The sequence below is a fragment of the Mrakia frigida genome, assembly GCF_051309035.1.
Source record: "Mrakia frigida strain ATCC 22029 unplaced genomic scaffold BDY24scaffold_6, whole genome shotgun sequence".
NCBI lineage: Eukaryota > Fungi > Basidiomycota > Tremellomycetes > Cystofilobasidiales > Mrakiaceae > Mrakia > Mrakia frigida.
Window position 1 is genome coordinate 212391 of NW_027481275.1, and position 27405 is coordinate 239795.

The following is a 27405-nucleotide window of genomic DNA, read 5'->3' on the forward strand; positions in this document are numbered from 1 at the left end:
CGTGAAGTCGTGAGCCTTCCTAGCCTTCTTGGGACTGGTGACCGTCGAGAGAGGTGGAGGAGCCAGGATGGGTTCGTCGATATCGAGCTCGAGTTCTTCCTCTCCGGAGGAATGAGGCGAAGAGGCTCGGACGGGACGAGGAGGCTCCCGCTCTGCTTCTTCCTCGGATTCCCTGGCGGCGACCTCCTCGTCTTCCTCGGGAGTGAAGTCTCGGTTGACGACGACCTTGGGCTTCTTCGACTTGAAGGACTTGGTCGATTTCGAAGTGGATTTGGTGGATGGCGGTCGACCGTTGACGAGATCCTCGAGCTCCGATGGTTTCTCGGTCTCGACGACGACCTTCTTGGACTTCTTCGCCTTCTTCGCTGGTGGAGGAGCGTCCGAGGTAGCCTTGGAGTGTCCGTTGATCTTCGTCGAGGAAGGAGGAAGAGGTCGATCCTCGTCGTCCGAGAAGTCGCGGTTCGCCTTCGACGATGCTGGAAGAGGAGGAGGTTTGGCTGCCTTGGTGCTGGACGACTTCGATCCTGTCTTCTTCTTGAACGACAAACTGGCCGAAGCCTTCTCCATCGACTCCTCATCGACTAGATCCTTCCCGTCCTTCTTCGGCGGGGAAGACGACGTCGACGAATTCCCTCCTTTCGCCTCCTCGATGAGACTGTCGACGGCGGGTCCGACGGTCCTCTCCTTGTGATCCTTCATGAAGACCTGAACGAGATCCTTGACGATGATGTCCTGAGCTTTTCGAACGACTTGTTGAGGAGAGTCCTTGGGGACGACGAGGGCATCCTTGGTCAAGAGGGTGAGACGGTGGTGTTGGATCGAAGAGGTTGAGCCGAGGACGAGGACGACGCGTTGAGCCGAGGAGTTGGAAGTGGGAGAGAAGGTGATATACCAGCCGAGAGAATCGACCATGATCTGGAGGAGGAAAGGAAAGAAAGATGAAGGACGGATGAGTAAACGAAGACGAGGAGGAAACGAAGATTGAAGAGGACGCGTCGAAACTCACCTCCTCGAAGTTGTACGGCGAGAAATGCTCCTTCACGTGCTTCATCTCCACCCTCCCGTTCAGAGGCAACGAAGTCTGCGAGATGAAGACGTACGGCTGCCCGTTCGCAGTCAACTTCCTCTTCGTCTCCTCAGCGCTCTGCAACTCCAGCTTCGGGATCGACGACGACTTTCCCTTGAGCATCGACTCTCTGGCGTTCTTCCCGGTGATTCCTCCTCTTCCATCGTAGGCGTATCCATCTCGACCGTGCTCGTCGTCCCATCTTGATCCCGATCGTGGCCTGCGATCCGCGTCGTCCTCGTCTCGTCTCGAAGTCGACGAGTGGTTCGAATGCCTCGACTCCGATTCTGCTAGTCTCGAGGAAGTTCTTGCTACTCCTGATGCTGACGAGATTGATGTCCTCGAAGAAGAGGCGTGTCTCGAACTGCTCTCCAACGCGTCGTGAGCGGGTGAAGGGAGCATCGACGAAGTTGCGAAGGGATCTGCCGAGAACGAAGCGGAGAACGAGGATGTAGGTGGAAGCGTGGGACGAGGATGGGTGGACGGGTGAGAGCTTGGATTTCCGTAGGAGGTGGACGCTCGAGGTCCTGTTGGAAGGGCTTTGGGAGCGAAGGGAGGAGGAGGGCCGGCAGGAGGAGGTCGAACGGGGACGGAGGAAGGAGGAGGATGTTGAGAGGCTCGATATTGCAGAGAGAGTCGCTCCGTCCGGCTGAGGGTCTCCGTAGATGGTGGGATAGGAGAGAGAGAGGTAGCTGGAGGAGGGGGAGGAGGTGCGAGGGAAGAAGGTGGTGCCGAAGGGACGTGATGTCGGTACGACGAGGTGGAAGGAGGGTACGACGAGGAGGGAGGAGGGTAGGATGAGGAAGGCGTCGACGACGGTTGAGGTCTTGTTGGATTGGGAGTCGAAGCTGGGGGAGGAAGAGCCTTGGGTTTCGACGTAGGCCTTCTCCTCTCCAGCTCTTCGGCGATTGCGAGCTTGAAGAGCTTTCCCTCCCCGTCGAGAACGACGAGGACCTTCTCTCCGTCCGACTTCGAAGTCATCGCCACCCTCATCCCAGTACACTTCCTCGATACCTCCAGAGCGGCGTCGTGTCCCGTTCCTTTCCCTGATCGCGCTCGAGAGAACTTGATCCGGCAGATTCCTACGACGAGAGGCGAGAAGAAAAGGGAACGACGTTAGCTCACGGTCTTCACCTCTAGGCGGCGAACAAACTCGACGTTCTGTAGAGAGGGAGAGATGAAAGGACTGGGAGTGAGACTGACCTAGCGACGATCCAAGCAGAGGATCCGTCTTGAGCTGACAATCCTCGACGACTCCGTAGGCACTGAAGAACCGCTGAATCTGTTCCTCCGTTGTCAGAGGGGCGAGTCGGGTGACGAGAACGGCTGCTGGAGGTGGAGGAGGAGGACCTCCAGGAGAGTGATCCTTGTCCCACTGAGGGAAGGGAAGCGAGGAAGGGAGGAGGTCGTGTGAGCTCGGTTACTCCTTCGACGAAGTCACTGAAATTTCTAGAAGGATCGTGAAAACAAGAGCAAGGAAAGACTAACCTCGTAGGAGAGAGGATAGAAGACCGTCCTGACTCTCATCGTTCCCCTGCCCTCCTCCCTCTTGAACCTATCCAAGCTCAACCTCGGATCCGTCTTTTCGATCTCCCTCGGATCCTTCCCATCGATCAACTCGTCCTGATACTGATAGATCACCTCTCCTTCCTTCAGTTTGGACCACTTGTAATCGTAGGTCACCTTCCAATGCTTGTCGCGTGGTTTGGGAGGAGGTGGTGGTGGACTGGTCGACCTCATGGGAACGGAAGGCGGCGGAGGAGCAGGAGGCAAGGGAGGAGCTGCTGCTGAAGGCGAGTGACGGTGATTCGTCGAAGATGTGGAGGAGGATCCGTTTTGAAGATGAGGAGGGAGGTCTCGGGATATGGAGGAAGAAGATCCTGAGCTCAATCTCGACGGTCTCGACGGTGGTGACCTCGGCGGTTTCGAGTTCGGAGGAGGAGGAGGAGGAGGAGGGTTGGAATCGGGTGGAGGAGGAGAGGGTCGAAGGAAGCGAGATGGAAGTCCGTTGCTCTTATAGAGTGATGTAGGAGTGGGTAGAGGTGGTGTTGGAGGACGGGTGCCAACTGGTGGAGGAGGAGGAGGTGGTGGTCTCGAGGTGGGCGGAGGAGGCGGAGGAGGTGTTGTCGGAGGAGGAGGAGGAGGAGGAGTGAAGGATGTATAGTCGATGGGAGGAGGTGGAACGCCCGAGTGGTAAGACGAGGAAGCGTAGTTTGGGTCGAGGTGAGGAGGAGGGTAGGCTGGAGTAACGTAGGAAGGGTGGTGAGCTCCAAACGGGTGGGCTGCAAGAGGAGGAGGAGGAGGCGGCGGCTGAGGGATTGGCTGGTAGGCAGGATAGGCTGATTGCTGATAGTCGGCTTGACCGTTCCATCCCGAAGGACCTGGTTGAGAAGGAGGAGGTGCTGATGCTGATGGGTCTGAAGGGTAGCTCCAACCGTTCGTCTGCTGCTGATATCCGGTCGAGTAAGGTTGCTGGTGTTGAGGGACGGGAGCTCCTCCTCCTCCCGCTAGATACGCTCCCTGAGCTCCGTAGGGCGACGAGACTCCATTCTGGTAGCCTGTAGGTTGAGCACCTCCTCCGTAGGCTCCATTCAAGGGAGGGAATCTTGATGTTTGAGGACCTCGATAGGGAGCTGAGCTCTTTGGACCTGAAGGGAGAGCTTTGGCTGGACGTCCCGAAGCTGGCGTTGGGCTCGGACGGTAGCTACCACCCGACATTCAAAATGAACGCGAGAGTACAGAGAAGGGAGAGACTGTCGGGATGGGAGCAAAAAGAGGGAGCGGGGAGATGGGAGCGAGGGAGGAAAAGAGAAGAAGGAGAAGGGGAGTCGCGTAAGGAAGAGAGGAAGGTCAGAACAGAGCTCCCTCTTTTCGACGTTTCTTTAGCTCCCTGGCAGATGAAAAGTTATCTGCTTACAGACTATAAGATCCTCTTTACGTCTCTGAGCTCTTTTGAGTGGATCTGGACTCGATCTGGAAGTGGATGGTCGTGGATAGAAGGCAAACGAGCTCGACCTCCCTCTCTCTCTCTCATTTCGACACTTTGCGTTCAGCGTGTTTCCTCCCCAACTTCCACCCTCCCTCCCTCCTCCTCCTCTTCCTCCCAAACCCTTCCTTTCTCTTGTTATGGCTACTCGTCAAGGAGATCGAGCACCCAGAGTGAAGAACAGGGCGGCCGCGGCGGTTCAGGTCAGTGAGAACGAGAGCTCAAAAGGAGGAAGGAGAGGAAGGAGGAAGGGAACGAACGACGCTGAACCATCTTACCTTTGCATCCTCGTTTCAGATCACCGCGGAGCAACTTCTTCGAGAGGTAAGCATTCATTCGAGTCTTGTATCCTCAATTATCTCATGCTGACCGCTCGTTTCGCTGTTCTCGCCAGGCTCAAGAGCGACAAGAGACTTCGTTCCAAGCGCCGAAACAGCGAGTGGAGGATCTCGAGGAACTCAACGAGTACAGAGGAAGGAAGAGAAAGGAATTCGAGGACAGGATCAGATATTCGAGGTCAAGTGTGAGTATATGATCCATCTGTTTCGACTCGGGGCGGAGGAGGGAGCAGCAGGAGGGAGGAGGGAGTGAAGGAGAGAAGGGAGAAGCTCACCTTCGTTGCGATGTCTCCTTCTTGTCCCTCCTCCTTCCTTCTTCCTCTAGATTCACGAGTGGAGACGATACGCCATCTGGGAGGCCAGTCAAGGAGAGTTCGATAGGTACGTACTTCTTCTTCCATCCTTCTCTCAAGCTTCAGCTGACCCTCTCCTCCTTCCTCCAGAGCTCGATCCGTCTTCGAGCGAGCTCTCGACGTCAACCCAGCAGATGTCCTTCTCTGGCTTCAGTACTGTGAAACCGTACGTCCATGAACGTCTCTACTCGTCTCCTTTCCTTTCCTGAATGCTGATCGCTACTCTCCCTTCTATCTGAGCAGGAACTCAAAGCTCGAAACATCCAACACGCCCGAAACCTCTACGACCGAGCGGTCACCCTCCTTCCTCGAGTCGACCAGATGTGGCTCAAGTTTGTCTACCTCGAGGAGCTTCTTCAGAACATTGCCGGAGCGAGGCAGGTCTTCGAGCGGTGGATGAAGTGGGAGCCAGATGACAAGGGTTCGTTCAACTCGACGCCTCCCTTCCCCTTCCTATGTCGAGCTCTCGACTTGCTCTGCCGTCGACCTCTTCTGCTTCTACCCATCTCCGTGTTGCTGATCCGCCTTCGTATCTCTTGGATTCACAGCTTGGCAGGCGTACATCAAGGTTCGTTCACCACCACGTCTTCAATCGCCTTGAGAGTGAGCTTCAAGCTGACCTCTCTCCCTCCTTCTTCTTTCCTCCCTTCTCCCAGCTCGAGCTTCGATACAACGAGTTCGACCGAGCTTCGATGATCTACGAGCGATGGATCGGAACACGACCCGAACCCAAAAACTGGATCGTATGGTCTCGCTACGAGGAGGATCGAGGCAAGCCTGGTGAGTCGAACGCTTCCTCCCTTCGTTTCGAGCTCAGCTGGACGCGTCTCAGGCTTCACGTTGGAGGAGGAACAGAGGCTGATGCATCTCTTCCGACTCCCTTCTACCCTTGCAGACAAGGCTCGTGAGGTCTTCCAGACCGCGTTGGAATTCTTTGGAGATTCGGAGGAGGAGGTCGAGAAGGCTCAGTCCGTGTTCGCTGCTTTCGCCAAGATGGAAACTCGTCTGAAGGAGTACGAGCGAGCCAGGGTTATCTACAAGGTGAGTCTCAGCATCTTCTTCCACCTCCATTCCTGTTGTCGTCGCCGCTAGGTCGCGTCGGATCACTGATCACTTTCCGTCCTCTTCTCGTTCAGTTCGCCCTCTCTCGTCTTCCTCGATCCAAATCCGCCGCTCTCTACTCCTCCTTCACCAAGTTCGAGAAGCAGCACGGAACTCGCTCTGGAGTCGAGAGCACCGTCTTGGGGAAGCGAAGGATTCAGTACGAGGAGGAGTTGAGCCACGACGCGAACAACTACGTTCGTTCACCTTCCTTCTTTCCGGCCCGCCTTCGAGCTCCGAGACGCTGACTCTGCTTTATATCTGCCTTCTTCCTCTTCAGGACACCTGGTTCTCCTACGCTCGTTTGGAGGAGGATGCCTACCGTGCATCTCGAGAGGACGGGGAGCAGTCGGATCCTTCGAAGGTGCGGGATATCTACGAGAGAGGAGTTGCTCAGGTGCCACCAGGTGGTGAGAAGAGGCTATGGAGGAGGTACATCTTCCTGTGGCTGTTCTACGCTGCTTTCGAGGAGGTCGAGACCAAGGTGAGTCTCTATTCCTGCCTTCCCGTTCTGTTTCCCTCGTGCTGACCACCCTTCGCTTTGCCATCTCCCAGGATTACGCTCGAGCTCGTCAAGTGTACAAGGCTGCCATTCAACTCGTTCCTCATCGATCTTTCACCTTCGCCAAGGTCAGTCAAAATCGAGTAGTTCCAGACCGAGTATCGTTTTGCTCTTCGTCGTCGCTGAATCCTCTCTCCTTCCCCGTCGCTTCCCTCTTCAGCTCTGGATCCAATACGCTCACTTCGAGCTTCGTCGGAAGGACGTCGAGGCGGCCAAGAAGATCATGGGTGTTTCGATCGGAATGTGTCCCAAGGAGAAGCTCTTCAAGTCCTACATCGAGCTGAGGACGAAGGTGCGTCTTCTTCGTCTCTTCTCGTCTCCTCTTCCGTCTTCGAGCAAGAGGCTGACACCCCTCTTCTTCCTTTTTTTTCGCACTGCCTTCTCTAGCTCTACGAGTTCGACGACGTCCGAACCATCTACATGAAGTACCTCGAGTTCGATCCTTCCAATACCGCGGCTTGGGTCAAATGGGCTCAACTCGAGGCTGGACTGGGAGATCTGGAACGAGCCAGGCATCTGTTCGATATGGGAACGACGCAGGAGTTGGATATGCCCGAGGTGCTGTGGAAGGTACGTTCTCAACTCCCTCCTCCGTCTTGACGTTCCGACGTTTCGAGGCCTCACCTCAACTTCGAGCTGACACGCGTCTCGGTCTCCTCCCTTCTTCTTTCTTTCGCAGGCGTGGATCGACTTCGAGTTCGAGCAGGGCGAGAGGGAAAGGACACGAGCTCTGTACGAGGCTTTGCTCAAGAAGACTGGTCACGTCAAGGTGAGTTTTTGCGTTTCACCTCGTTCTCCCTCCTTGCGACGCGACCTTCTTCCTCTTCTCCTTTCTGTCTCTCGGTTTCGCTGACTCGATCCTTTCTTTTTCGATACAGGTCTGGAACGCCTACGCTCTCTTCGAGGTTCAACCCATGTCCATCACCGATGAGGAAGGAGAGGAGATCGGAGAGGAGGCCGGAGATCCCGAGCTCGCTCGTCAGGTCCTGCAGAAGGGTTATGCTGATCTCAAAGCTAGGGGACTCAAGGAGGAGGTGAGTAATCGTTTCGAGTCTTTCATTATTCTCCTCCTTTCTCTCCTTTTTCGTCTTTGAGGAAAAGAAACTGACCTCCTCTCGTTTCCCTTGTTCGATCGTCCGTTTCAGCGTGTGGTGTTGCTGGAGGCCTGGAAGGAATTCGAGCAGTTCCATGGAACGGCCGAGGATCTGGCGAAGGTGACGGAGATGATGCCGAGGGTTGTGAAGAAGTGGAGGAAGCTCGAGGACGGATCGGGTGCTTTGGAGGAGTGTGAGTTTGACGTGTCTCTTTCCTTTCGTTCTTCGTTCTTCTTTCCTTCTTCTTCTTCTTCTCATTCTGACCTGTTGTTTTCCTTCACCTTTGCTAGACTGGGACATGATCTTCGCGGACGACGAACGCGAAGCCAACCCTACCAACTTCAAGTTCGTGCCGTCTCCTTTTCCTCTACTCGTTTCTTCCTCCTCCTTCCTCCCCTTCTCGAAGCCAATCGCTGACCTCTTCCTTTCTTTCCCGTCCACAGACTTCTCCAGATGGCTCACGCTTGGAAGCAGGCTCAGGCTGCTGCCGGAGGAGGAGGAGGGCTGCTCGATCAGGACGACAGCGACGACGACGACTCGGAAGAGGAAGAGGAAGAGGAGGAGGCCGAGGGAGAGACGAAGGGGGGAGAGATGGAGGAGTAGTGGTAGTATCATTTCTGGGGTTCGTTTAGCATCTATCGATCTTGTATCAACGGTTTTATTTCGAGAAGATAAACGACGTCGGCGAAAGAAGGAAAATCAAGCGCGGTTCTCCTCTCCTGTCTCCTTCAACCAGAACTCCCTCCTTCCCCGTCCTTGTTCCCCTTCCGTTCTGAGCACAGACATGACGAACACGTCCACCACCAAGTGAGTCTCTTGTCTCTACTCGGATCGTCATCCCGCTTCTTGTATCGCCAAAAGAGTCTCGAAGGAAAGGAGGGAACGATCGAGCTCACTACACCTCTCCTTCCGTTCCCTCTCCCCTCCTTCCTTTCGCTCCGATCCTCCCACCACCCACCCTCCCTGCAGACGTTCCCTCTCCGACATGATGTCCCCGCCTCAACGCACTCCTTCCAAACCCAGCTCGACTACCATCATCGATCTCGATTCCTCCTCCCCCGTTCAAGCTCAGCAACCCTCCGCTTCCACCTCCAAAGTCGCCGCACCTCTCGTCCCTGATCTTCCTCCTCATCCGTTCTGGTCCAACCCACAATCTCCAGCTGGCAACCTCCGTCCTCGCGCTCAACCGATCTACACCTCCCCTTCCTGTCGGTCAGCGCTCTCTCCAAAGAAAACGCGTCCCTTTCACGAATCTCCCATCCATCCTTCCTTCCTCGACAAGGGCAAACAACCAGATTTCACAAGCAGGAGAGGAGAAAGGATTGCGGTAGGAGAGATGTTGGTGTATCCTCTTCATAACAGTCCTGGACGTTCGCCGAGGAAGAAGAGCGAAGCCGGGAGGAAGAGGTTCAAGCCGAGGGAGGAGGAGAGGGCTGAGCAGGAGAAGGAGAACGTTCCCTCTGCTGCTGCTACGACGTCGGTAGAGACTGCTTCGGCTCCGAGGGTGGTGATTGGGAAAGGGAAAGGGAAGGAGACGATGAAGGAGTTCACCTTGAAGGACGAGGAGCTGTTGGGAGAAGGGAAGAAACCGCCGATGGTTGTTTACTCGAGGTGTAAGGAGGAGGTTGATGAGCTCGTGGGGTGTTTGAGAGGGTGAGTAGGGCGAATTACCTACGAAGTTCGGTATCTATCATGTTGGGAAGCTGACCGATCTCGTGTTTCCGTTCGTCGTTCGGCATCTTCAGACCTCTCTCGTTCGACATGGTGCGTCTCGGTCTTCCTCCCTCCTCGCTTCTCTCCCTTCTTCGCGTCCTCCCTCTCGCTAACTTCTTTCTCTCGTTTTCTGGTCTGCAATAGGAATGGCCGATCTCTCGTCGAAAAGGTCAAGAATGCAAAACAGCCCTCATCCAGATCGGAGACTCCAAAATCATCGTCCTCGCCCAAATCTCGTCCATGTTCTATCGGATCCCTCCCAAACTGCTCAAGATCTTACTCGACCCGAAGGTCATCAAGCTGGGAGTCAACATCCGAGGAGACGCTTTGAAGCTGAGGAGGGATTTCGGGCATAAGATGAGGGGGTTCTTGGAGGTGAGTTCGAGTTGAGTCGACGAAGAGGCGAACGGAACGAGGAGCTGATCTCTTTATACTCCCCTCCTTTCGTTCTCGTGTGTGTACAGGTCTCTCACATGGCTCGAAGTTTGGATCCTCTTTCGACTGGTCCTGGGAAAGCAGTGCGTTCGAAACTTCGTCTTCTCCCTCCCTCCCCTCCCTCCCAACTTTCTCCGCCTCGCCGCACCGTCTCTCCACGTGAACATCTCGTCTACCTCTCCCGATCTAACCCTTCTCTCTCTTTTCTTCGCTTTATCGCTTCCACCAGATCATCTCCCTCCAAAACCTCACCGCCCACTACCTCCTCCGACACCTTCCCAAACCAGCCCTACGAACAGGCGACTGGACCGCCGCTCTCAGCAAGGAAGCCATCACCTACGCGGCAGCAGACGTTCTCTCAGCTCTTCTCATCTTCCGGAAACTGCTCGCCATCATGGAGAGGGACGAGGAGGAGAACAAGGACGGGTGGGAAGGGCCGAGAGGGTTGGAGGAGCGGAGGATGGGTTGGAGTGGGGATCTGGTGAAGGAGGAGGAGGAGGAGAGAGCGAAGGAGAAGGAGAGGCTGAGAGTGGAGAAGGAGGGGGAGTGAGGTGGTGGGTGCTGGGTTGGCATGAGTTGGGTGGGAGGAGAGGAGGAGAGGTGGTATGGAACGACGCGTTACGGTTTGGTTTGCTTTATTTTTGCGGCTGCGACGATCTTCTTTCTCTGTTCTTGTCATTTTGTCTCTTGTTTTTATCTCGATGTGTTGCTTTGCTTCCATCTCGTTGCACACGCAGTTCAGTTTCTGCTCAGAGCCAGAAGAGAAAGTCATCTCGGTCCTCGAACGGAGAGCCCAAAAACGAAGGAAGGTCGTCCATGGCTTTGGTTCCTGTTTGAGAGCTCGACGTCTTCGAGCCGTTGCTAGAAGGCATGATGGAGGGATGAAGAAAGGAAGGCAGAAAAGAAGGTGTGGGAGAGGTGATGGGAGGGGGGAGGGAAGGAGGGAAATTGTTGAGCTCGCTCGAACTTCTCCCTTCTCTTCCTTGACGACCATCTTTCCCTACAACGTCGAAAACTGAACGACAACCACTCAAACTAGCTCTTTTCAGAAGATACAGAGTTTTAAGTCCCTGGAAATTTCGCTTTTGATTCCGGCTCTTGCCCGCCGAGAGCTCAGCAGACGTCCCTTCCTTCGATCTCCTCGACCTCAAACCACCACCCTTCCGAACCTCTCGAGAAACCCACAGCTCTTCTAATGCAACCCGAAACCTCCATCTCCCCTCCCGAACCCTCTCTCCAACCTTCCCGTCATCGCTCCCCTTCGGTCGCCTCCTCGTCCTTCTCTCCGTCTCCAAATCGATACGGACGTTCCTCTCGTTCCCAGAGCACAACACGACGCTTCCTCCTCCCTCGAGGTCGAAGAGGCTCTTCTGCTTCCTCGAAATCACCGGGTCCGCCTATAGGAGGCTCCTCGGGGGCTGGTGTGGAAGATTTCAAGGCAGTGTTGAGAACGGACGACGAGGAGAGGAGAGGGAGGTCAAGAGGGAGGAGAGCTGGAGTTGAAGGAAGGGCTCGTGCTGCTGCTGTACAAGCTTTTGGCGACTCGGCTCAGCAAAGGAGATACGACTGGGTCATGGGACGACTTCCCCCTCTAGTCAAGCATTTTTTGGGCTGGAGGGAGCATGAGGGAGCTGGAACGGGAGGAGGGAAACCGTGGCTACCGATTCTAAACCATGTCTCTCCTCAGGTGCGTTTCTTCCCGACTTCTTCGTCCCTTGTTGGGCCCGGAAGTCGATAAAGATCTCTAGAGTGGATGGAACGACCTGACGGATGTCTTCTTTCGTCCAACAGGTCGAGAGCTACTTGCTGGCTTTCGTCGCGTCGCTTCTCGGAATCTCAAGTCTTCTTCTGCTCTTCGACAAGAGCGGATTCCTGCAGCTGCAGTACGAGGGAGACGAGAAGGTTTTAGTCATTGGATCTGTAAGTCCTCTCCTTTTAGTCACGCTGCTCTTTCCTTTGGAGGCTGATGTGGCATTCTTTTCGACAGATGGGGGCGTCCCTTTCTCACGCCGCATCGACGCGTTTCTCTCTTTTCCTTCTTGCTTACCTTCTTCCCCTCTTCTCCTCTTTCTCTCTTACAGGTGCTGCCGTCGTCCTTCTGTATTCCCTACCACTCGCTCCACCCTCCCAACCTCGACCAGTCTTACTCGGACAACTCGTATCGTCGTTAATCGGCTGCTCGATATCTCGCCTCTTTTCCCTGGCGGGTCCAGCTCAATATAGCCTTTACTTCTCGTCCACTTACGCCGATGGAGGACACGTCGTATGGATTGCTGGTGCTTTAGCGACGTCGTTGAGCCTCGCTGCGATGAAGGTGCGTTTTTCGGGCCCTTCGATTCACGACGCGTCGAAACGATTTCCTTTTTGTTTCCCCTCCGAAGCTCATTCGCTTCCTTTCTTTTTCTCCAGGCGACGTCTTCAGTACATCCTCCTGGCGGTGCCACAGCACTCCTTTCCTGCACGTCGAAGGGAGTAGCCAAGCTGGGGTTTCTGCTGGTGCCGACAGTTCTGATCTCCTCTTCCATCCTTGTGAGTCCCTCTCAAGTCTCGAACTTGATCACAACTTCCAGTCGGCTTATTCCTGTCGGTCACTATTCCTGCCCCATTTCTCACGACGACTGGCTGACCTCGATTCGACTTCGACGCGTCTCCTTTTCCCCCTTTCAGCTCCTCATCGCTCTCTTCCTCACCAACCTCACTCGACTTCATTACCCCGTATACTGGTGGACTCATCCTCCGCCCAAACCTCCTCTTCCTCTCCCTGCCACGTCTCCTCGACCCTCTCCACCAGCATCAGAGCCAACAATCAAGTTCAAATCAACCCCCATCCGACTCGCCTCCCGCTCAACGTCAAGGCGTCCAACCAGAAGTCCGGGAGGTCGTAGCTCGAGTCAGACTCGAGCCAGAGAAGCTTATAGGGAGGAGGTAGAGGAGGAGATGGAGGAGTTAGATGCAGGTGGCGATTGGCTTGACGAAGAGATGGAAGGACGAGGGGATCGTGCGACCGTCGGGATGATGTCGTCGGAATTGGAGGGGATCCAGGAGGGAGAGGAGGAGGTAGTTAGAGGAAGAACTAGAACGGTATTTAGGGAGGGCTCGTAGTGGCTTGCTCGTCACGAGGTCCCGATGTTTTGATTGTTGAGGATTGCGCACGAGCTCAGACAGAGGTCTTCGGGGGAGATACAGAGGTAGTAGGAAGTTTACGAAAGAAGAAAGCCTGGTTGCTTTCGAAAAAAATGCACACAATCGAAAACCTCGAGCAAGGAAGACCGAGACGCGACGCGCTGTTTTGACTCTTGCTTTCTTCTTTTCTCCTCTTTGTTTCCGGCCTCCCTCGTTTTCAGGAACTTTTCTTGTCAAACGAAAAATCTCGCTTTGGAATGAACTGCTTTCGTACCAACAAACGAACGCTCGGTCAAAGCCCATCGATTTCGAATCTCGCTCGCGAACCCGACTCCCTTCCTTTCCCCATCTCCCTCCCCTCCCTTCCATCCTGCTTCCCGACTCGACTGAGGAGAGATGTATCTCCTACTGCTCTTCAATCTTGAACGCCTTCATCGCGTAGGCGGAATCCTTGAACGTCACACCAAACCAAAAGTCAAAAAACGCGTCAATCGTGCTCGATTCCCTTTCTTTTCTTCCTCTTCGGCTGTTGGAACTCACCATCCACTCGTCGTAGCTGATGATCTTGTCGTCTTTGAATCTGAAGATGAGGCAGTACTCGAGCTTGAGTTCCTCCCCCGACTTCATGAGGCCGTCCGAGTTGAGCTTGAAATATCGGCGCGCGACGCGACCACGTTGAAAACGAAGAAAGGTCAGTTTTCAGGACTGACTTGAAGAACGATAGTATCCTTTCCCTCAACGACGTTAACGGGCTCCTCGATGTTGACCTGACTTTCACCCCATTAAGAAACGATCAGACCTGCGCCAGCCGCGTCCCCTTCCTCTCCTCCCCTTTCCTCTCTTTCGCTCACCCCAAGCTTCTCAACAACCTCGTCCCAAACCTCCTTCCCCTGCTTCATAAACTCCTCCTTGCCGATCCTGAGCATCCCACCCTTCTCGTCCTTCATGCTGATCGAGCTGGGCCACGGTCGGTACAAGAAATCTTGATGAAGGAGCAGCTCCATGGTCGTGTAGTCGCTCTCGTTCATGCATCGGACGAAGGAGATAGCGAGAGGGTAGAGGTGGGATGTAGGAGTGGGAAAAGTGGGTGCAGACATGCTGAGAAGAACAGATGAAGAGAAGGTGGATTGAGTGGGTGATGGTTGGGAGGGAGGAGAGGAAAAGAGGTTGGAACGGAGGAAGGAGCCGGATCAGGTGACGAGAAGGAATTTACGTTCTTGGCGGGACAAGCGAGCAAGAAAGGGAGAGATGGAGAAAGGGGAAAGGGGAAGCGAGGTCTCGTCGCGTCCGAACGCTTTTCTTCCGCTCGAAAGAAGCCTTGCAAGAAGCAGAAAAAGTCCAAGGACGACGAAAACTATATCATCACTCGACTGGTAGTCAATCCAAATATCCTAATAGGCAACGATCGCGTCCAAACGTATCAAGGCGAGTCAACGGTAACTAAAACGCGTCCAAACCAAACCAACCAGACGATCAGCGACGACCTTCCCCACTGCTCCTCAAGTAGAGGAAAGAAAGAAAACAACTCACGTTCCCTCGTCCCCTTCTTCCGCACAGGCTCGTCCTCCTCCTCGTCGTCGTCGTCCGAAAACCTCGCCACCTTCTTCCCCTCCGCTCTCGCTCTCGCAGCGAACCCGCCCTCCTCCTCCTCGTCGTCGTCGTCTTCTGCATCGTCCCACTCAGGGGACAGAGGAGACAACGGCGTTTCCTCCTCCTCATCAGGCCAATCAGGACTGTACTCCTTCTCCTTCTGCTCCTTTCCCTTCGAACTCGACGCGTCCTCCTTCTCTTCCTCGACGACGGCGTTCCCCTTCCCGTCCAACAACCTCCCCTTTCCCTTCCCTTTTCCCTTCTTACTCCCACTCGGTTCCACCTCCACTTCCTCGCCAACCTCATCGTCCTCGGCCTCCCCAGCAGCGACGGCCAGAACTTTGGCGACTCCTCCTTGAGTGGACGTCGAACGAGACGAGGACGACGATCCTTTGAACTTCCCCGTGAAGGCCTCGACGAGTCGACGGACTTTGGTTTCTCCTACTCCAGGACAGACGGAAAGTTCTTCGGGGGAGGCGTGGATGATTCGGTCGAAGCTCTGAGGAAGAACGGAGGGGAAAGAGAGAGAGAGAGAGAGGGAAGTCAGGACGCGTCTTCTTGCTCGAGCGACGATCGAAAGGCTCGCGGAAGCGGCGGAAGCTTCTCACGCCAAAGCTGCTACTCAAGGTCAGCACATCCGTCCTGTTGACACCCTTGATCCCAGTGAGGGAGCGGTTGAGGTGGGATCGATAGTCGTTGTGGACCTTCTCCTTGAGGATGTCGGGAGGTTTGTGCTCGTAGATCTTGTACGTTGCGAGGTAGAGACCTGCTTCTTCGGGACTGTGTGTATCGAACGAGATCAAAGAGGGAACAGGTGAGCGACGGGAAGAAAGAGAGACGACGGGAGGTAAGAGGGAGAGGAACGAACGTCCAGCAAACCATGACGGTGAGGTTGTTGATGATGCAGATCTGGAAACGATAAGTTCAGCAAATCAACCTGGGACGAAGAGGGAGGAGCGTACTACTGACCTTGCTGATCTCTCGAATAGGATCCTGATGATCGCTCTGCACAAAAAACAACAGTACGAGACCCAACCCGAATCAGCTCGTCCTCCCTCACTCCCTCTCCCTCCTCTTCCAGACTCACCACATCGCACATCACCAACAACACCCTCAACTGATACATCCCTCCGAGCTTCTCGATCCTCTGATGCAGGTACTCCGGATGAAGACGATGGTATCGAAGCCTGTAACCAAACGAAACGAGCTCAACTTCGATCAGCTCCATCTTCCTCCCTCTCGCTCCCTTGCGCCAGACTCACGAGAGATACAGAATACACGTATGCTGTCCCACGACGTAATCCGGAACAATATCTCCGTACTCCCAAGCGACGTTCTTGATGTGGTTCATGATGGGGTTGCCTCGCTGCAAAGTGGACGAGCTCGTCAGCTCTCTCTCGCTCTTCTCCTTCGGAGCTCAGAGGTGAGGAAGGAAAGAGAGGCAGAGGTGGATTGACTGACCTGACGAGCGTTAACGAGAATAGCGTTCTTGCTCTTCCCTACGTGGACGACGACAGGTTTGATGGGTCCTGAAGAGGTGGAGGCTGCTGAGGTTGAGGTTGAGCTCGAGCTCGTTGCTCCTCCTCGTCCTCCTCCTACGACGACTGGAGGTTTGGGACCCGTTGCTTTTGGTATCGACGAAGACGAAGAAGCTGCTGCTCCTGCTGGTCGATTCGAGGAAGACGAAGACGGCGGCGGTGGCGGAGGAGGAGCAGGACGAACAACGGGTGGACGGTTCGACGACGAGGAGGAGGAGGTCGAAGAGGGACCTGTTTTGTCGAAGGTGGTGGTAGAAGTTATAGTCGCATGGTTGGCTGATTTGACAGACGTGATGGAGGAGATGACGACTTCCTTTCGAGGAGGGATCTTGCCGCTGCTGCCTCCTGAGCGGTTCGAAGCAGAGGGAGCGGAGGGTTTGGGAGCCATGGTGGAGGTTGGGAGGGCAGGAGGAGGGTGAGCTTGAAGAAGGGAAGGAGGGGCGTCGTCATGAGCTTTTTAAAGGATATTTTTCGGGTACGTCGTAGAGAGGCCTGCTGACTTGCGAGAAACAGGGTTCGATGAAAGGTTTTCATATGTCTTTCTTCGATTCTGTCGGAGGCAAGGAGCCGCTGAATTCTCCTCCTGCTGTCGTTCCCTCCTTCTTCTTGATCGCCCGGCGTTCAGCATCGACCCGAGCCTTCGCCAGCGAGTCCAGCGACCTCGAGATGGTTATCAAGAGGAAGAGCTTCATCCCAGCCGAACGAACGAACGAATCAGCTCATTCCAACGGCAAGAGAGGAAGCTGAAGGAGAGACGAGCTCACCAAAGCGACCAGAGACGTCCCGAGAGCTGGGAGAGCAAAGAAGCTCATGGACCAGGACGATTGTTGCTCCTTCGTGAAGTGTTTAGGAGCGAAGATGACGGCGCAGAAACTTGTAGGAGCTGAGGCGAACAGGGCTTGGGAAACTGGAGAGAGAAGGAGGAGGTGAGCTCGTCGAGTCGTCGAGGAGATGATCGAACAAGAAGGCTCACGAGAGAAGAGAGCCACTGCGAGAACTGCTCCATCGCTTTTCCGATACGAGTAGAGGTAGGATAGCACTACGAGATGAAACAGGATGGGCAGGATGATGAAAGGCAGCGTCTCATGGTCCTCGGGGATCTGAAGGGAGGAGGAGGAGGATGGGGCGGAGGGGAGGTCAGCTTTCGAGCTCATTCTCTTCGGCTCGTTACACATTTGAGCTTCGGGAAAGCACTCACGTAGGAGGAGAGGAGATCAAGATGATCCCGAAGAGTTGAAGACATGGTAAAGGTGGCCGTTGAAAGCTTGAAGACATCGCTTTCGAACAACATCGAGCTCAACGATTTCGTCCTTCTCCCTCCTTCCTTTGTTTCACCTCCCAACTTCGATGCCGATTCCGTCTCGATGAGACTTTCAAAACTTCACGCTCTCCTCCTTCTTCCTCCCACTCTCCTCCTCACAGCTTGGTTCTTCTCCTCCTCTTCGTCTTCAACCTCTACCGTTCCTCCCTCCCCTGGCCGATCTCCTTCTCCCCTCTCCTTCCTTCAACTCGACGAGGACCTCTCTTTGCTCTACCGTCAACTCAAACTACCCAAGCCCGTCAGAGTCTACCCTCCAGAACTCTCAGACCAGCAGAAGAGAAGGTTCCATGGGTTGAGAGCTCCAACTGCGACGAGCTCGAACTCGAAGAGGGAGGGTCAAGCTCGTCGTCGTTACGAGGAAGCCTCTGAGCAGCTTCTAGGCTCTAGGGACGACGACGAGGAGGAGAAAGACGAGCAGGATCAACTCTATTATCTAACCTCAAACCTTCTCAACGCCTCTCCAGTCCTAGTCAGTCTCTCTATCTCTCGTTCGAGCTCGAACCTCCTTTCTCCTCCCTCCTCGTCCCTGATCTTCTCTCTCTCTCTTTTGTTTTCTTTTCCAGCCCGACATCATCACCTCCCTCCTCGTTCTCGCCGACTTCCTCGGTCCCAAACACGTCTACCTCTCCATCGTCGAAGGTCCCTCCAAAGACTCTACGAGCACCATCCTCAACGAGATCCTCAAACCTCGTCTGCTTCAACTCGGAGTCCCAGAGGATCAGATCTCGATTAGATCCATGAAGAACGAAGATGTCGATTGGAACAGAGGAGGTGGGAGTGGCAGAGGAAGGATCGAGGTGCTGGCGGAGTTGAGGAACAAAGCGCTGGAACCGCTGGTGAGGGAGAGCGGGAGGAGGAGTTGGGTGAGTCGAGCAAGTCGCGTCTGACGCGTTTTTTCTTCTCTTTCTCTTTGTCTCTTCGTCCTTGGAGTTTTCTCGTTGAGCTGACTGGTCCTCGTTCACTTGTCGTTTTCGATCGCCTCTCAGGGTCCCATCCTCTTCTTCAACGACGTCCTCTTCTCAGCTGCTCACGTCCTCGAACTCCTCCACCGACACGCTCAGAACGAAGCGACGCAGACCTGCGCTTGGGACGTTCTCTACAACCCGTGAGTCTCAACCCACACCCTCCTTTTCTCCTTCTCGCCCTATCTCAAAGCCTCACCTCCTTTTTTCCGTTCGTTCGCCTCGTCTTCCCCTCGCCCAGCCCAACCCTCTTCACCTGGCACGCAACGCTCCAGTTCTACGACTCGTGGGTCGCTCGAACCCTCAACGGGAACACCTTCTTCCCCGTCGGACCCTCCAAGAAGGACTGGAAACCTGAGCTCTTGTTCGATCCGTCGTCGAGTCCCGATGGAAGGGAGAGGAGAGCTTACGGTGAGTCTCAAAAACACCAACCCAACGAGCGGACCGCGTCGTCGTTCGTTCGTTCGTTCGTTCTCTTCCTCGCTGAGGTTCTTCTTCCCCTTCTCTCCCTCCGTTCATCGGGCTTCCTTAGAATCCTCCAACCCTTTCCCAGTCTTCTCCTGCTTCAACGGCCTCACCATCCTCTCCTCTCTCCCCTTCCTCCCTTCCTCCTCCTCCTCTTCTTCCCTGAACCCTCTCGTCCCTCCCTCCATCCCCGGAACGCCCACCCCTCGCCGATCGCCTCCCCTAAAATTCCGAACCTCCTCCTCCTCCCCGGGTTCCCCCGAACTCAACCACTCGGAAGCGTTCCTCCTCTCTCGAGATCTCTGGCGGAGAGCCGTCGCGTCGAACGTGGACGGAGGAGCGGCGAGGGTGCAGGTCGTTCCTGGGGTGAAGGTCGCTTACGAGGAGAGAGGGGCGAGGATGCTGCGGAGGCTGGAGGAGGAGGAGGAGGAGGAGGGGAGAGTAGTGGGCAAGGAAGTTGGGATGGGAGACGGGGAGGAGAGGATCGATTGGAAAAGTGTGAAAGGACCGAGGCAGATTCTTGGGTTTGGATGGCCAGAAAAGGGAGGGGTGAAAGGGAATCCGTGGTTGCATGGAAAGTGGGTGGACGCGCTTTGGGGGTGAAGAGGACGTCGGACGATCTTGATCTCAAACCTTTCGACGCGACGCGTTTTCGAGAACGAGAGAGATAGAGAGTGGTCCAAAGGGAGGCAATTTCGAAACTATAGGACAGAGAGCAAGTCGTACATCTTGGTATCGACAAAGAGAACGAGAGAGAGAGAGACGGTCACGAACCAGAAAACGAGAGGGGAGATAATGCGATGCGAAGCGAAGGGATGGTGTGAAGAGAAAGAGAGAGAGAGAGAGAAAAGTGTTCGAAGAAGAAAAATGAAAAGAAGGAAAGATAGAGTCCGTGGAAACGAGGGCAAAAAGCAGGGAAAAAAAAGAGAGAAAGTCAAGAGAGATTGGGGGCGTTCGTCAAAGTCAAGAGAGAAAGTCCAGTTCGAGAGAGGAGGAAAACGGGGGAATCTAAATAGCAGTGATGTAGTGGTAAATGAGAGAGAGATAGAGAAAAGAGAGAGCAGAGATCGTGAGAGAAGGCAAATCAAGGGAAATGGTAACAGCTGAAAGATGTAAACGAAAGCAACGAGACGGAAAAACGACGGGAGCGCGGGAGAGCGAGATCGATCAAGCGCCGGTAAGAGCAGCTTCGATGAAAGCGTTGATGGTCTCCTTCCTTCCCGAGAGATCACACCCGAACTCTGCTTCCAGCGTCTTCCTGACTCCCTTCTTGGTGACGGTATTCAGATCCGAGCTGTCCAGGATCCGACGAACGGCGATCTCAAGTTCCTCGTCGTCGACGTCTCTGATGCCCAGAGGTGCTGCCGACGGGAGCGAAGGAAGGAAGTTGGAGTTGGGTCTCGATGGCGAAGGCTGAGCGAGTGGGGATCCTCCCATCATGTGGTTGTTCTGGTAGTTGGACGCGGGTCGTTCGTCGCGGTACTGCTGATCTCCTCCTCCTTCCATTCCTCCTCCTCCGTAGAACGAGTTGGCTCGGTACTGGCTCTGCCGACCTGGCGAGTAATCTCCGTCGTTCCCTTGTTGGTAGTTGGAGTATCGACCTCGTTCGTTTCCGTAGGCGTCGAGACCGGAGGGAGAAGGGCTCATTTGACGAGAGGGAGCGTCGTAGATGGTTTGGCGACCGTAGAGAGATTGAGCTCGAGAGTCGGCCATCATCGCCCCTCGAGAAGGAGGAACCCACTGCACGAAACACAGACGAGCGACGAAAGGTCAGTCATCGACAAGAGACGAAGAGGGGAGAAGAAGGAAGAGGACGGACCGATCCGACGGAGTGATTCGACTCCTTGTCCCAGAGCTCGTTCTGTAGAGATTCGAGGTCGAAGTCAGCGATGTTTGAGCGAAGAAGACTAAGAGAAACGTTGAGAGCTCACCTCGTATTCGTTCCAAGACTTGAGAGGGATGGACTTCGGTTCGAACTTGCCCTCGTCCTGAAGAAGGGAAACGGGAAGGGAAGACGCGTCAGTTTCGGAACTGAGATAGAAAGGAGACGTAGACTCACGTGAATGACCAACTTCTTTCCACTCTCTCCAACGACGACTCGAGTGTTTCCCCATGAGAAGTCGTCCATCGCCCAAAACGAGTAGAGCGGGAGGTAGAAGGAGAAGACGGGAATGGCCAGGATGTAGAAGATCATCCACCCGATCATGTCCCACTTGCCTCGGAAGAGGAAGATGAGGACTTGGAGACCGTAGATGGCTCCGATCATGACGAGGGAGAGGGTAGGGATGGTCTTTCCTTCGGCGGCGACGAGGTAGATGAGGTAGACGAGCTGAAGGGGAAGAGGAGTCAGGATCGTCGCTCGACTGCTTTCGAACGAAGATGGGACTCACGTAGGCGACGGTGACGGGAGCAGTGATGGTGGAGAGAAGGTCGATGAAAACGATGAATCGCATCGAGAAGCAGCAGAACCCACAGAGCTTGTCGATGAAGACGAGCTCGGCCAGGTTGTGAACTGTCGAGTTGATCCATCGACGACGTTGCGAGAGGAGAACCTTCCACTCGTCCGGAGCGACAGTTTGAGCGAGAGCTGGTCGAACGAAGGTGGTCTTGTAGGTAGGGAAGTGCTTGAGGAGGAGGGTCGTGAGATATCGATCTTCTCCGAGGTGAAGGAGGTTCTTGAGACTGAGGAAGAGGAGGAAACGAGGAGAGGTTAGTTTCGGACGAAGTAAGTAGAAGAGAAGCATCTACATACTGAAGGGTGTCGACTCGGTTCTCAGAGTAGTCCATAATGATCGGGTCGGCGATGAAGAGAGGCTTGTGAGTGTCGGGAGTTCGAAGTCGGTAGAGGGTGAAGCATCCAGGGAGACAGGTGACGGATCCGAAGAGCGACTCGAACGACTTGGCGAGATGATGGGAGATGTAGTACTCGTAGACCTGAGGAAGAAACGAGAGAAAACCAGTTTAGAAAGGAGAGAGCGACGACGTCGACGAAAGAGAAAAGGGACGAACCTGCATCATCGTCGTGAGGGACTGCTTAGCGTTCGAGATCGAAGTCTCTCCACAGCAGGCGATGACCTTTTTGTCGTGGATCATACTGAGAAGAGGCGAAAAGGGCGAGAGAAGAAGATGAGGGAGTCAGCCGACGAAGGAGATCGAAGGAAGAGGACGAGAGGAGAAGACTCACGCTGAGATGAGGTAGTTGACCGAATTCTCTTCCACGACCGTATCTGCGTCGACCGTGAATAGATACTCGTAGAAGGACGGGTTGACTCCGATGACGTTCTTGATCTGATGGTACATCTCGAGCTCGAGGGGGTTCATCGGCGAGTTGAAGTGGACCTGGGAAACGACGACCCGAGGAGGAACGAGTCAGTTCATCGGACGAAAGAAGCATAGAGATACGAGGTAAGACGGGCTCACCTTGTTGAAGAAGTGCATCAGGATCATCTGCGAATCTCGCTTTCCTCGGTTTCCAGGACGGTGTCGTTCGCTCGGCTTCCCCATCTTGACGATAACGACGTAGGGGACGACGTGACCAGCGCATTCGTAGAGTCCAGCGTAGATCTTCCCCATGTTGTGCTGCTTCTGACCTTCTCCGAGCGAGAGGAAGCTGAGCGGTTCCGGATCGAGGTTGGGATCGACTCCGAGGATGTCGAGGACGATTCGAGGAGTAGGCCTGTCGTTTCCGGATCCGACGATCATTCCATCGCAGAGAACGACGATGAGTTTCCGCTTGTCGTCGTACTTGAGTCGAGCTAACGAGTCGATGGTCTTCTTGAGCGATTCCTCTCCCTCGGTGTAGCAGGGGACCTGGCAGATGAGGAACTTGTCGTGATCCTCCGGTGCTCGATGGGATCCGAAGTAGAGAGCTCCGATGAACTTGAAACCGATGATGGTGACCATGATGATAGAGAGAACGAGGAGGATGTAGGTGGCGAAGAGACATTGGGTGGATTGACGGTTGTCGACCATTCCGATGAGGAAGCTGAACGAAGAAGGACGCGACGAGACGAAGGAGGCTGAAAGTCAGTCTTTGTCCCTTTACGCTTCAACATCGAGCCGAAAGATAGTGAAACGTACAGGTTTCGAAGACAAGTCATCTGTCGAGCGAAAACTTCTTCACCAAGCGTATCCTTCAACTTGTTCATGCTCTTCGTAACGTCCTTTCCGGCCGACTGTTGGAAGAGTTGAACGATCGCCGGCGAGATGAACGACGTCGTATCCGTCGCCTCGGCTTGGTATCCGTCGGGAGCTCGAAGGTAGGGAGGGTTGTTGATGTAGTCGTTCAGGTTGTAGACGTGGTTGTCGTAGACTGCCAGAGCTTCTCCGGCGTTTCCTCTGGTTCGAATCGTCTTGGGAAGGATGCCGACGAATCCAAGTCGGAAGTTGTATCGCATGTAGATCATTTGCTCGAAGTACCAGTCGGGTCGGGAGTCGTTGGTGAAGGCTCGGAAATCGTGGTAGACCGAGTTGGTGTCCCTCGAGGAGGTGCTGTTGAGCGAGTTGATCTGAACCCAAGGGCTGACCGATCCATCGATTCCATCGCAGAGGGCGCTGACCTGTGGAGCGAAAGTAAAGAAGTAAGGGAAGACATCAGCAGAGGTAAACAAGGAGCGATGAATGAAGTGAGAGAGAAGAAGAGAGACGAACTTGGACGGGGAAGAGTGGAGTCGCGTCGAGACCTCCGTAGGCGAGAACCGACTTGGCCTTGATGACGGGAATGATGGCGACGTGACCTCGAGCGATGCTTGTGAGCTTAAAGGGAGCAGAAGGGGATGAAACGAAAAAGTCAGCGAGGTGCGACGGGAAGAGAAGAAGGGGAATCGGAGACTCACGTCGAAGACCTCTCCTCGGATCGAGACGTATTCCTTGTCCGGGTTGTTGTCGTACGACTGCTGAGAGATCTCTCCGGCGCTGAAGACGTGCTGAGTTGGGCAGATGAGGAGTCCGAGGATGGCGACGACGAAGATGGCGCATCCGCAAACGAACCAGATGATGATGTTGATAGCGAGCTTCTCCCTCCAAGCTTGTCGAACGTCGGGCCTCTTCATCCCTCCGAACCAGTTGAGGAACGGCGAAGGAACGAACCACGTCAACATCCAGACCATCGCAACCCACTTCTTCCTCGCCGACGAGATCTTGACGACTTCCGTCGTTTCCGCGTCGGTCGCTGCTCGGGCGTCGAGCTCCTCCTTCTCTTGAAGTCCCGACTTCTCCATGTTTCCGAACATGTTCCGAGAGGGAGCGTAGGCTTCGGTTCCGAAGTTGGAGTTGGAGTCGTCGTAGTGGCTGGTGAATCGACTCTGAGCGTACTCGTCCTCGCTCCTGACGGTCCTTCGGTCGTACTCGCTGTCGAGGTCGTAGTCTCGTCGTTGCTGCTGAGCGTTGGCGACGAGAGGGAGGGCTGCTGAGGAGAGGTTTCCGAAGTTGGGATCGGACCGGAGGAAGGGGGAGTTGGCTGGAGAGTTGTCGTAGACGGTCGTCCGATAGGGCGAGAACGGATCGTTCTCGACTCCTCCTCCTGGCGAGAGACCTCCTGACTGTTCGATCTCTCGTTCTCGAGTCCTCTTCTGTTCCTCGACATCCTCTGCTCGAAGCCGATCCTCGAGGACTCGGAAGGCTCGGTATCCGACGAAGACCTGAGGAAACGAGGGTCGAACGAGGCAAGATCAGTGTCTGCTTCTCTCCTCGTCGACGATTCAGACTCGAAGCCGTAGAGAGACTCACCTTGAACTTTCCAATCGCCAACTCCTTCTCCGGCCATCCCTTCGACTCCCTCAACACTCGAATCGACTCGACTCCCTCGGAGACAGGAATCTGCTCGAGCTCTCCGGCGTACCTCTCGAGGAACTCTCCGTGAGTCATGCTGACCTCGAACGACGCCGACGCTGCCTTCTTGGTCATCTCCGGGATGCCTAGACTCCTGATCTGAGTCTTGAGACCTCGACTCTCGAGCTGGTTGGGTAGCTGAACGTCGTTGGGGTTGAGGCAGAAGACGAACCAAGCCTTGGTCTCCTCGAACGTCTCGAACAGAACGTCCAACGCCGACTTGAACTCTCCGACGACGCAGCGGATCTCTGGAAGAGCTGTCGAGGGTCCTCCGTTTCCACCTCCGACGTTGTGATCGGGTCCGTCGGGGTCGTCGTCTTCTGGTTCCTCTCCGAGAGCGGCGAGTCGAGGTCCTCGTCCTTTCCGACGCGTCGACGGAGCTCGCATCGGCTTGACGGGTTGCTGAGCTGCAATGATGGTTTCGTGATCTCGAGGATGGACTTGAGTAGCGATGGCCTTGGAAGAGAAGAGACCCTTGACGAAGGGGTTGCTGGAACCCGACGAGTCGGCGGCGGCGGTTGGCGCTCCTGCTCCTCCTGCTCCCATTCCTCCTCGAAGGAGAGAGACGAAGTCTGGGTTGACGGCGTCGGCGTTCTTCTCGAGAAGAGACTCGGCCGAGTAGTTGACGGCTCCGTTGTAGTGGTTGACGGTGAAGGTAGGGAATCCGGCTCGATCGACTCCTCCGTTCTTGAAGCTGGCGTGGTTTCCCCATCGTTTGGCGAAGGCTTCCGACATGGTGTGATCCGTCTTCTTGCCCATCTTCTTCGTCTGATCGTCCATGATGTGAATGAGGCCTCCGGGGGTCGTCGAGAGCATCCTGACGCATTCCGAGTTGTCGAAGAAGGGAACCGAGGGGACGACCGACGTGAGTCCTTCGGCGGCGAACTCTGCCGTCTGTCGCTCGAACGTCGTTTGAAGGATCCAGTTCTGGAGACGCTCGTTGGCGAAGTTGACGCAGAACTGATCGAGCGAGTTCGTCCTGGCTCCGAAGCCCGAGAGGTTCTGGAAACCCGGGAGGTCGAGGATCCCGATGAAGTTGGCGAAGTCATCTCGACAGAGACGCTCGTTGATGTTCTCGTTGAGCCAGGCGAAGAGGAGTCCGTACAGAGACTTGGCGAGGTCGTCTCGGTTGGCTGAAGCTCCTTCGGGGTCGAGGAAGACGGTGCAGACCTCCTTGGAGATGACGGTGGTCTTGCAGTTGAAGACTCCTTCGAGGTCCATGGGATCGACTCCGAGGAACTCTGCGATGGTCTCCAGCGTATCCCAGTTCTTGACGACGGCGGCATCGACGTTCTTGTCGTGATCAACGACGAATTCCAGGTTCCCGATGTGGAGGATGGCGGCGATGAGTTGACAGATCTGCGCGACGAGACGCTTGGAGAGTCCGACGAGTTTGAAGGCCTGCTTGAGCTGCTCGAATCGAACTCCGTCGTCGGCAGCTCCTGCTCCTCCTCCTCTGGGCGTAGCTCCGAGTAGCCTGTACGACGACGAGTCTCCCGTGAGACGAAGGTGGTGCTTCTCCTCCTGCGACGCTCCGGCGACGAGGTAGTAGAAGACGTGGAAGTTCCGTTCTCCTGGTGAGGGACCTGCAACTCTGGATCGTTCGAGGTAGTAGTCCAGCGTCTTGGCTCCTGCTAGACGACCTCGATCGGTGAACTGAAGCTCGGTGTACTTCCCAAAGCGAGAGGCGTTGGCGTTGTGGATGGTGCGAGCGTTTCCGAAGGATTCGAGGATGAACTGGCGAAGGGAGGGAAGAAGAGAGGGTTTGGGTTAGATTTGGATGCTGCAGAAAGAATGGAGAAGCAGTCGAGTCGACGGTACAGCTCAAAAGAGAGGACGAAGGCGAAGGACGGGCAGGGAGAAGGAAGAAGAGAGGAAGGGAAGGAGGAGAGCCTCGAGCTCGACTCACCTCTCCGTTTGGGATTTGCTGACCGAGCTTCGAACCCTTCTTCCCTGGACTACTGAGCGAGAGATCTACGAGAGCCTTGATAGCTAGACGACGAAGTTCCGATTTCCCGCTCCCAGTCTCTCCACTGCCAGAGGCGAAAGCGAAAAGAGAAGTGGAGGGAGGAAAGGTCAGCTCTGGCTCGGCGGTGTTTTTCCTCCCTTCTTCCTTCCTCTTCCCTCAAGACGACTGGGTGCAATGCTACTAACCTCATAAGGATACTCTGGTCCCTCCCGGTCCTCCTCATATCGAAGTAAGCCTTCCCAGCGAGTCCAAAGACGTGAGGAGGCAGGACGTCCCTTCCTTCCTCGGTGTTGCGATGATCCTGAGAGTAGTTTGCGAGCGTTTGATCCGAGTTGGCGTGTACGAACTTGTGAGGGTTGATGGCGACGAGGGAAGAGGGTCCTAGGGAGGTGTAGAGGGAGTCGAGAAGGTATCGATCTCGAAGGCAAGCCTGAATCGGAAGAAGAAGAGGGCAAAGAAAGGGAGGAGGAGGTGAGCTTCGACCCTCTCCTTCTTCTTTGCTGGCTTCTGCAGCGCACTCCCTTCTTTGAGAAGCAGAGAAGAAGTGGTACGAATGAAGAGCTGAGACTCACCACTATGGACTCGTCTGATATGGAGACTAGATCGACTAGATCTTCCGTCTGCTCGTTTCGTTTGACTCCTCCTCCTCTCGCTCCCAATCCCACGACGGCTTGTTGTCGAGCTTGGGCCATGTCCTTGTCCGGTTCCAGAGCGAGAAGAGAAGGGAGAGAGGTTGCTGGCCGAGGGTCTTGAAGAAGAAGGAGAAGGAGAGAAGGATGCGTCTCTTGGACGACTTGAAGGAGAAAGGGAGACGAGAAGGGAGTGAAGGTTGGGAGGCAGGTGAAGGGAGCAGGGGAGGGAACGGACAGAGGGGTCGACTTCAGAAAATTCAAAAGAGTCGTAACCGGTTTTTCTAATCAAAGGATCTGCAGGCTGTCCGTGTCCAGGAGATCGAGTGAG

The 27405-nt window shown here is 55.1% G+C and overlaps 10 protein-coding genes across 10 annotated transcripts; 4 read left to right on the plus strand and 6 right to left on the minus strand.

The window, feature by feature from the left end:
* Window positions 1-105: 105 nt before the first annotated feature.
* Window positions 106-3988, minus strand: BDY24DRAFT_249741 (uncharacterized protein). Its single transcript, XM_076636769.1, has 3 exons — window positions 2555-3988; window positions 2270-2441; window positions 106-2148 (listed from the first exon to the last, which is right to left on the minus strand). Exons 1-3 carry the CDS (start codon window positions 3782-3784, stop codon window positions 575-577), a joined length of 2976 nt encoding a protein of 991 aa, XP_076499070.1. The 5' UTR covers window positions 3785-3988; the 3' UTR covers window positions 106-574.
* Window positions 3989-4073: 85 nt separating this feature from the next.
* Window positions 4074-8170, plus strand: CLF1 (Clf1p). The gene is made up of 19 exons (XM_076637841.1): window positions 4074-4255; window positions 4350-4376; window positions 4447-4575; window positions 4716-4771; window positions 4834-4909; window positions 4987-5164; window positions 5292-5311; window positions 5400-5523; window positions 5639-5784; window positions 5880-6041; window positions 6125-6328; window positions 6400-6474; window positions 6567-6698; window positions 6794-6976; window positions 7086-7175; window positions 7285-7440; window positions 7552-7693; window positions 7791-7845; window positions 7944-8170. Exons 1-19 carry the CDS (start codon window positions 4193-4195, stop codon window positions 8101-8103), a joined length of 2178 nt encoding a protein of 725 aa, XP_076499071.1. The 5' UTR covers window positions 4074-4192; the 3' UTR covers window positions 8104-8170.
* A 12-nt stretch (window positions 8171-8182) lies between these two features.
* On the plus strand, window positions 8183-10350 carry BDY24DRAFT_380467 (3'-5' exonuclease). The gene is made up of 5 exons (XM_076639175.1): window positions 8183-9153; window positions 9246-9264; window positions 9358-9588; window positions 9678-9731; window positions 9878-10350. Exons 1-5 carry the CDS (start codon window positions 8486-8488, stop codon window positions 10196-10198), a joined length of 1293 nt encoding a protein of 430 aa, XP_076499072.1. The 5' UTR covers window positions 8183-8485; the 3' UTR covers window positions 10199-10350.
* A 422-nt stretch (window positions 10351-10772) lies between these two features.
* Window positions 10773-12533, plus strand: BDY24DRAFT_439150 (HPP family protein; the record flags this gene model as incomplete). Its single annotated transcript, XM_076644422.1, has 6 exons — window positions 10773-11335; window positions 11440-11568; window positions 11636-11962; window positions 12058-12177; window positions 12316-12371; window positions 12440-12533. The coding sequence occupies exons 1-6, from the start codon at window positions 10844-10846 to the stop codon at window positions 12531-12533; spliced, it is 1218 nt and encodes a 405-aa protein (XP_076499073.1). The 5' UTR covers window positions 10773-10843.
* Window positions 12534-13176: 643 nt separating this feature from the next.
* On the minus strand, window positions 13177-13868 carry BDY24DRAFT_412837 (nuclear transport factor 2 family protein; the record flags this gene model as incomplete). Its single annotated transcript, XM_076643119.1, has 4 exons — window positions 13177-13221; window positions 13312-13416; window positions 13482-13538; window positions 13623-13868. 4 exons carry the CDS (start codon window positions 13866-13868, stop codon window positions 13177-13179), a joined length of 453 nt encoding a protein of 150 aa, XP_076499074.1.
* Window positions 13869-14112: 244 nt separating this feature from the next.
* BDY24DRAFT_348395 (uncharacterized protein) lies at window positions 14113-14559 on the minus strand (the record flags this gene model as incomplete). The annotated part of the gene is made up of 2 exons (XM_076637664.1): window positions 14113-14211; window positions 14302-14559. Coding segments are annotated over 2 exons (278 nt in total), but the record flags the coding sequence as incomplete, so codon positions are not given.
* On the minus strand, window positions 14348-16295 carry RAD10 (DNA repair protein RAD10). Its single transcript, XM_076639176.1, has 6 exons — window positions 15823-16295; window positions 15624-15727; window positions 15449-15548; window positions 15331-15366; window positions 15230-15270; window positions 14348-15141 (listed from the first exon to the last, which is right to left on the minus strand). The coding sequence occupies exons 1-6, from the start codon at window positions 16285-16287 to the stop codon at window positions 14664-14666; spliced, it is 1224 nt and encodes a 407-aa protein (XP_076499076.1). The 5' UTR covers window positions 16288-16295; the 3' UTR covers window positions 14348-14663.
* BDY24DRAFT_380482 (uncharacterized protein) lies at window positions 16296-17156 on the minus strand. Its single transcript, XM_076639177.1, has 4 exons — window positions 17098-17156; window positions 16873-16999; window positions 16664-16806; window positions 16296-16585 (listed from the first exon to the last, which is right to left on the minus strand). Exons 1-4 carry the CDS (start codon window positions 17140-17142, stop codon window positions 16430-16432), a joined length of 471 nt encoding a protein of 156 aa, XP_076499077.1. The 5' UTR covers window positions 17143-17156; the 3' UTR covers window positions 16296-16429.
* Window positions 17157-17263: 107 nt separating this feature from the next.
* On the plus strand, window positions 17264-19250 carry BDY24DRAFT_412840 (glycosyltransferase family 69 protein; the record flags this gene model as incomplete). The annotated part of the gene is made up of 5 exons (XM_076643120.1): window positions 17264-17689; window positions 17784-18083; window positions 18207-18325; window positions 18424-18593; window positions 18715-19250. The coding sequence occupies 5 exons, from the start codon at window positions 17264-17266 to the stop codon at window positions 19248-19250; spliced, it is 1551 nt and encodes a 516-aa protein (XP_076499078.1).
* A 73-nt stretch (window positions 19251-19323) lies between these two features.
* On the minus strand, window positions 19324-27403 carry BDY24DRAFT_380489 (glycosyltransferase family 2 protein). The gene is made up of 16 exons (XM_076639178.1): window positions 27018-27403; window positions 26631-26875; window positions 26386-26509; window positions 24375-26213; window positions 23483-24286; window positions 23298-23402; window positions 22728-23206; window positions 22068-22632; window positions 21832-21986; window positions 21657-21741; window positions 21400-21581; window positions 21038-21329; window positions 20707-20976; window positions 20579-20635; window positions 20467-20508; window positions 19324-20387 (listed from the first exon to the last, which is right to left on the minus strand). The coding sequence occupies exons 1-16, from the start codon at window positions 27135-27137 to the stop codon at window positions 19815-19817; spliced, it is 5937 nt and encodes a 1978-aa protein (XP_076499079.1). The 5' UTR covers window positions 27138-27403; the 3' UTR covers window positions 19324-19814.
* Window positions 27404-27405: the final 2 nt, after the last annotated feature.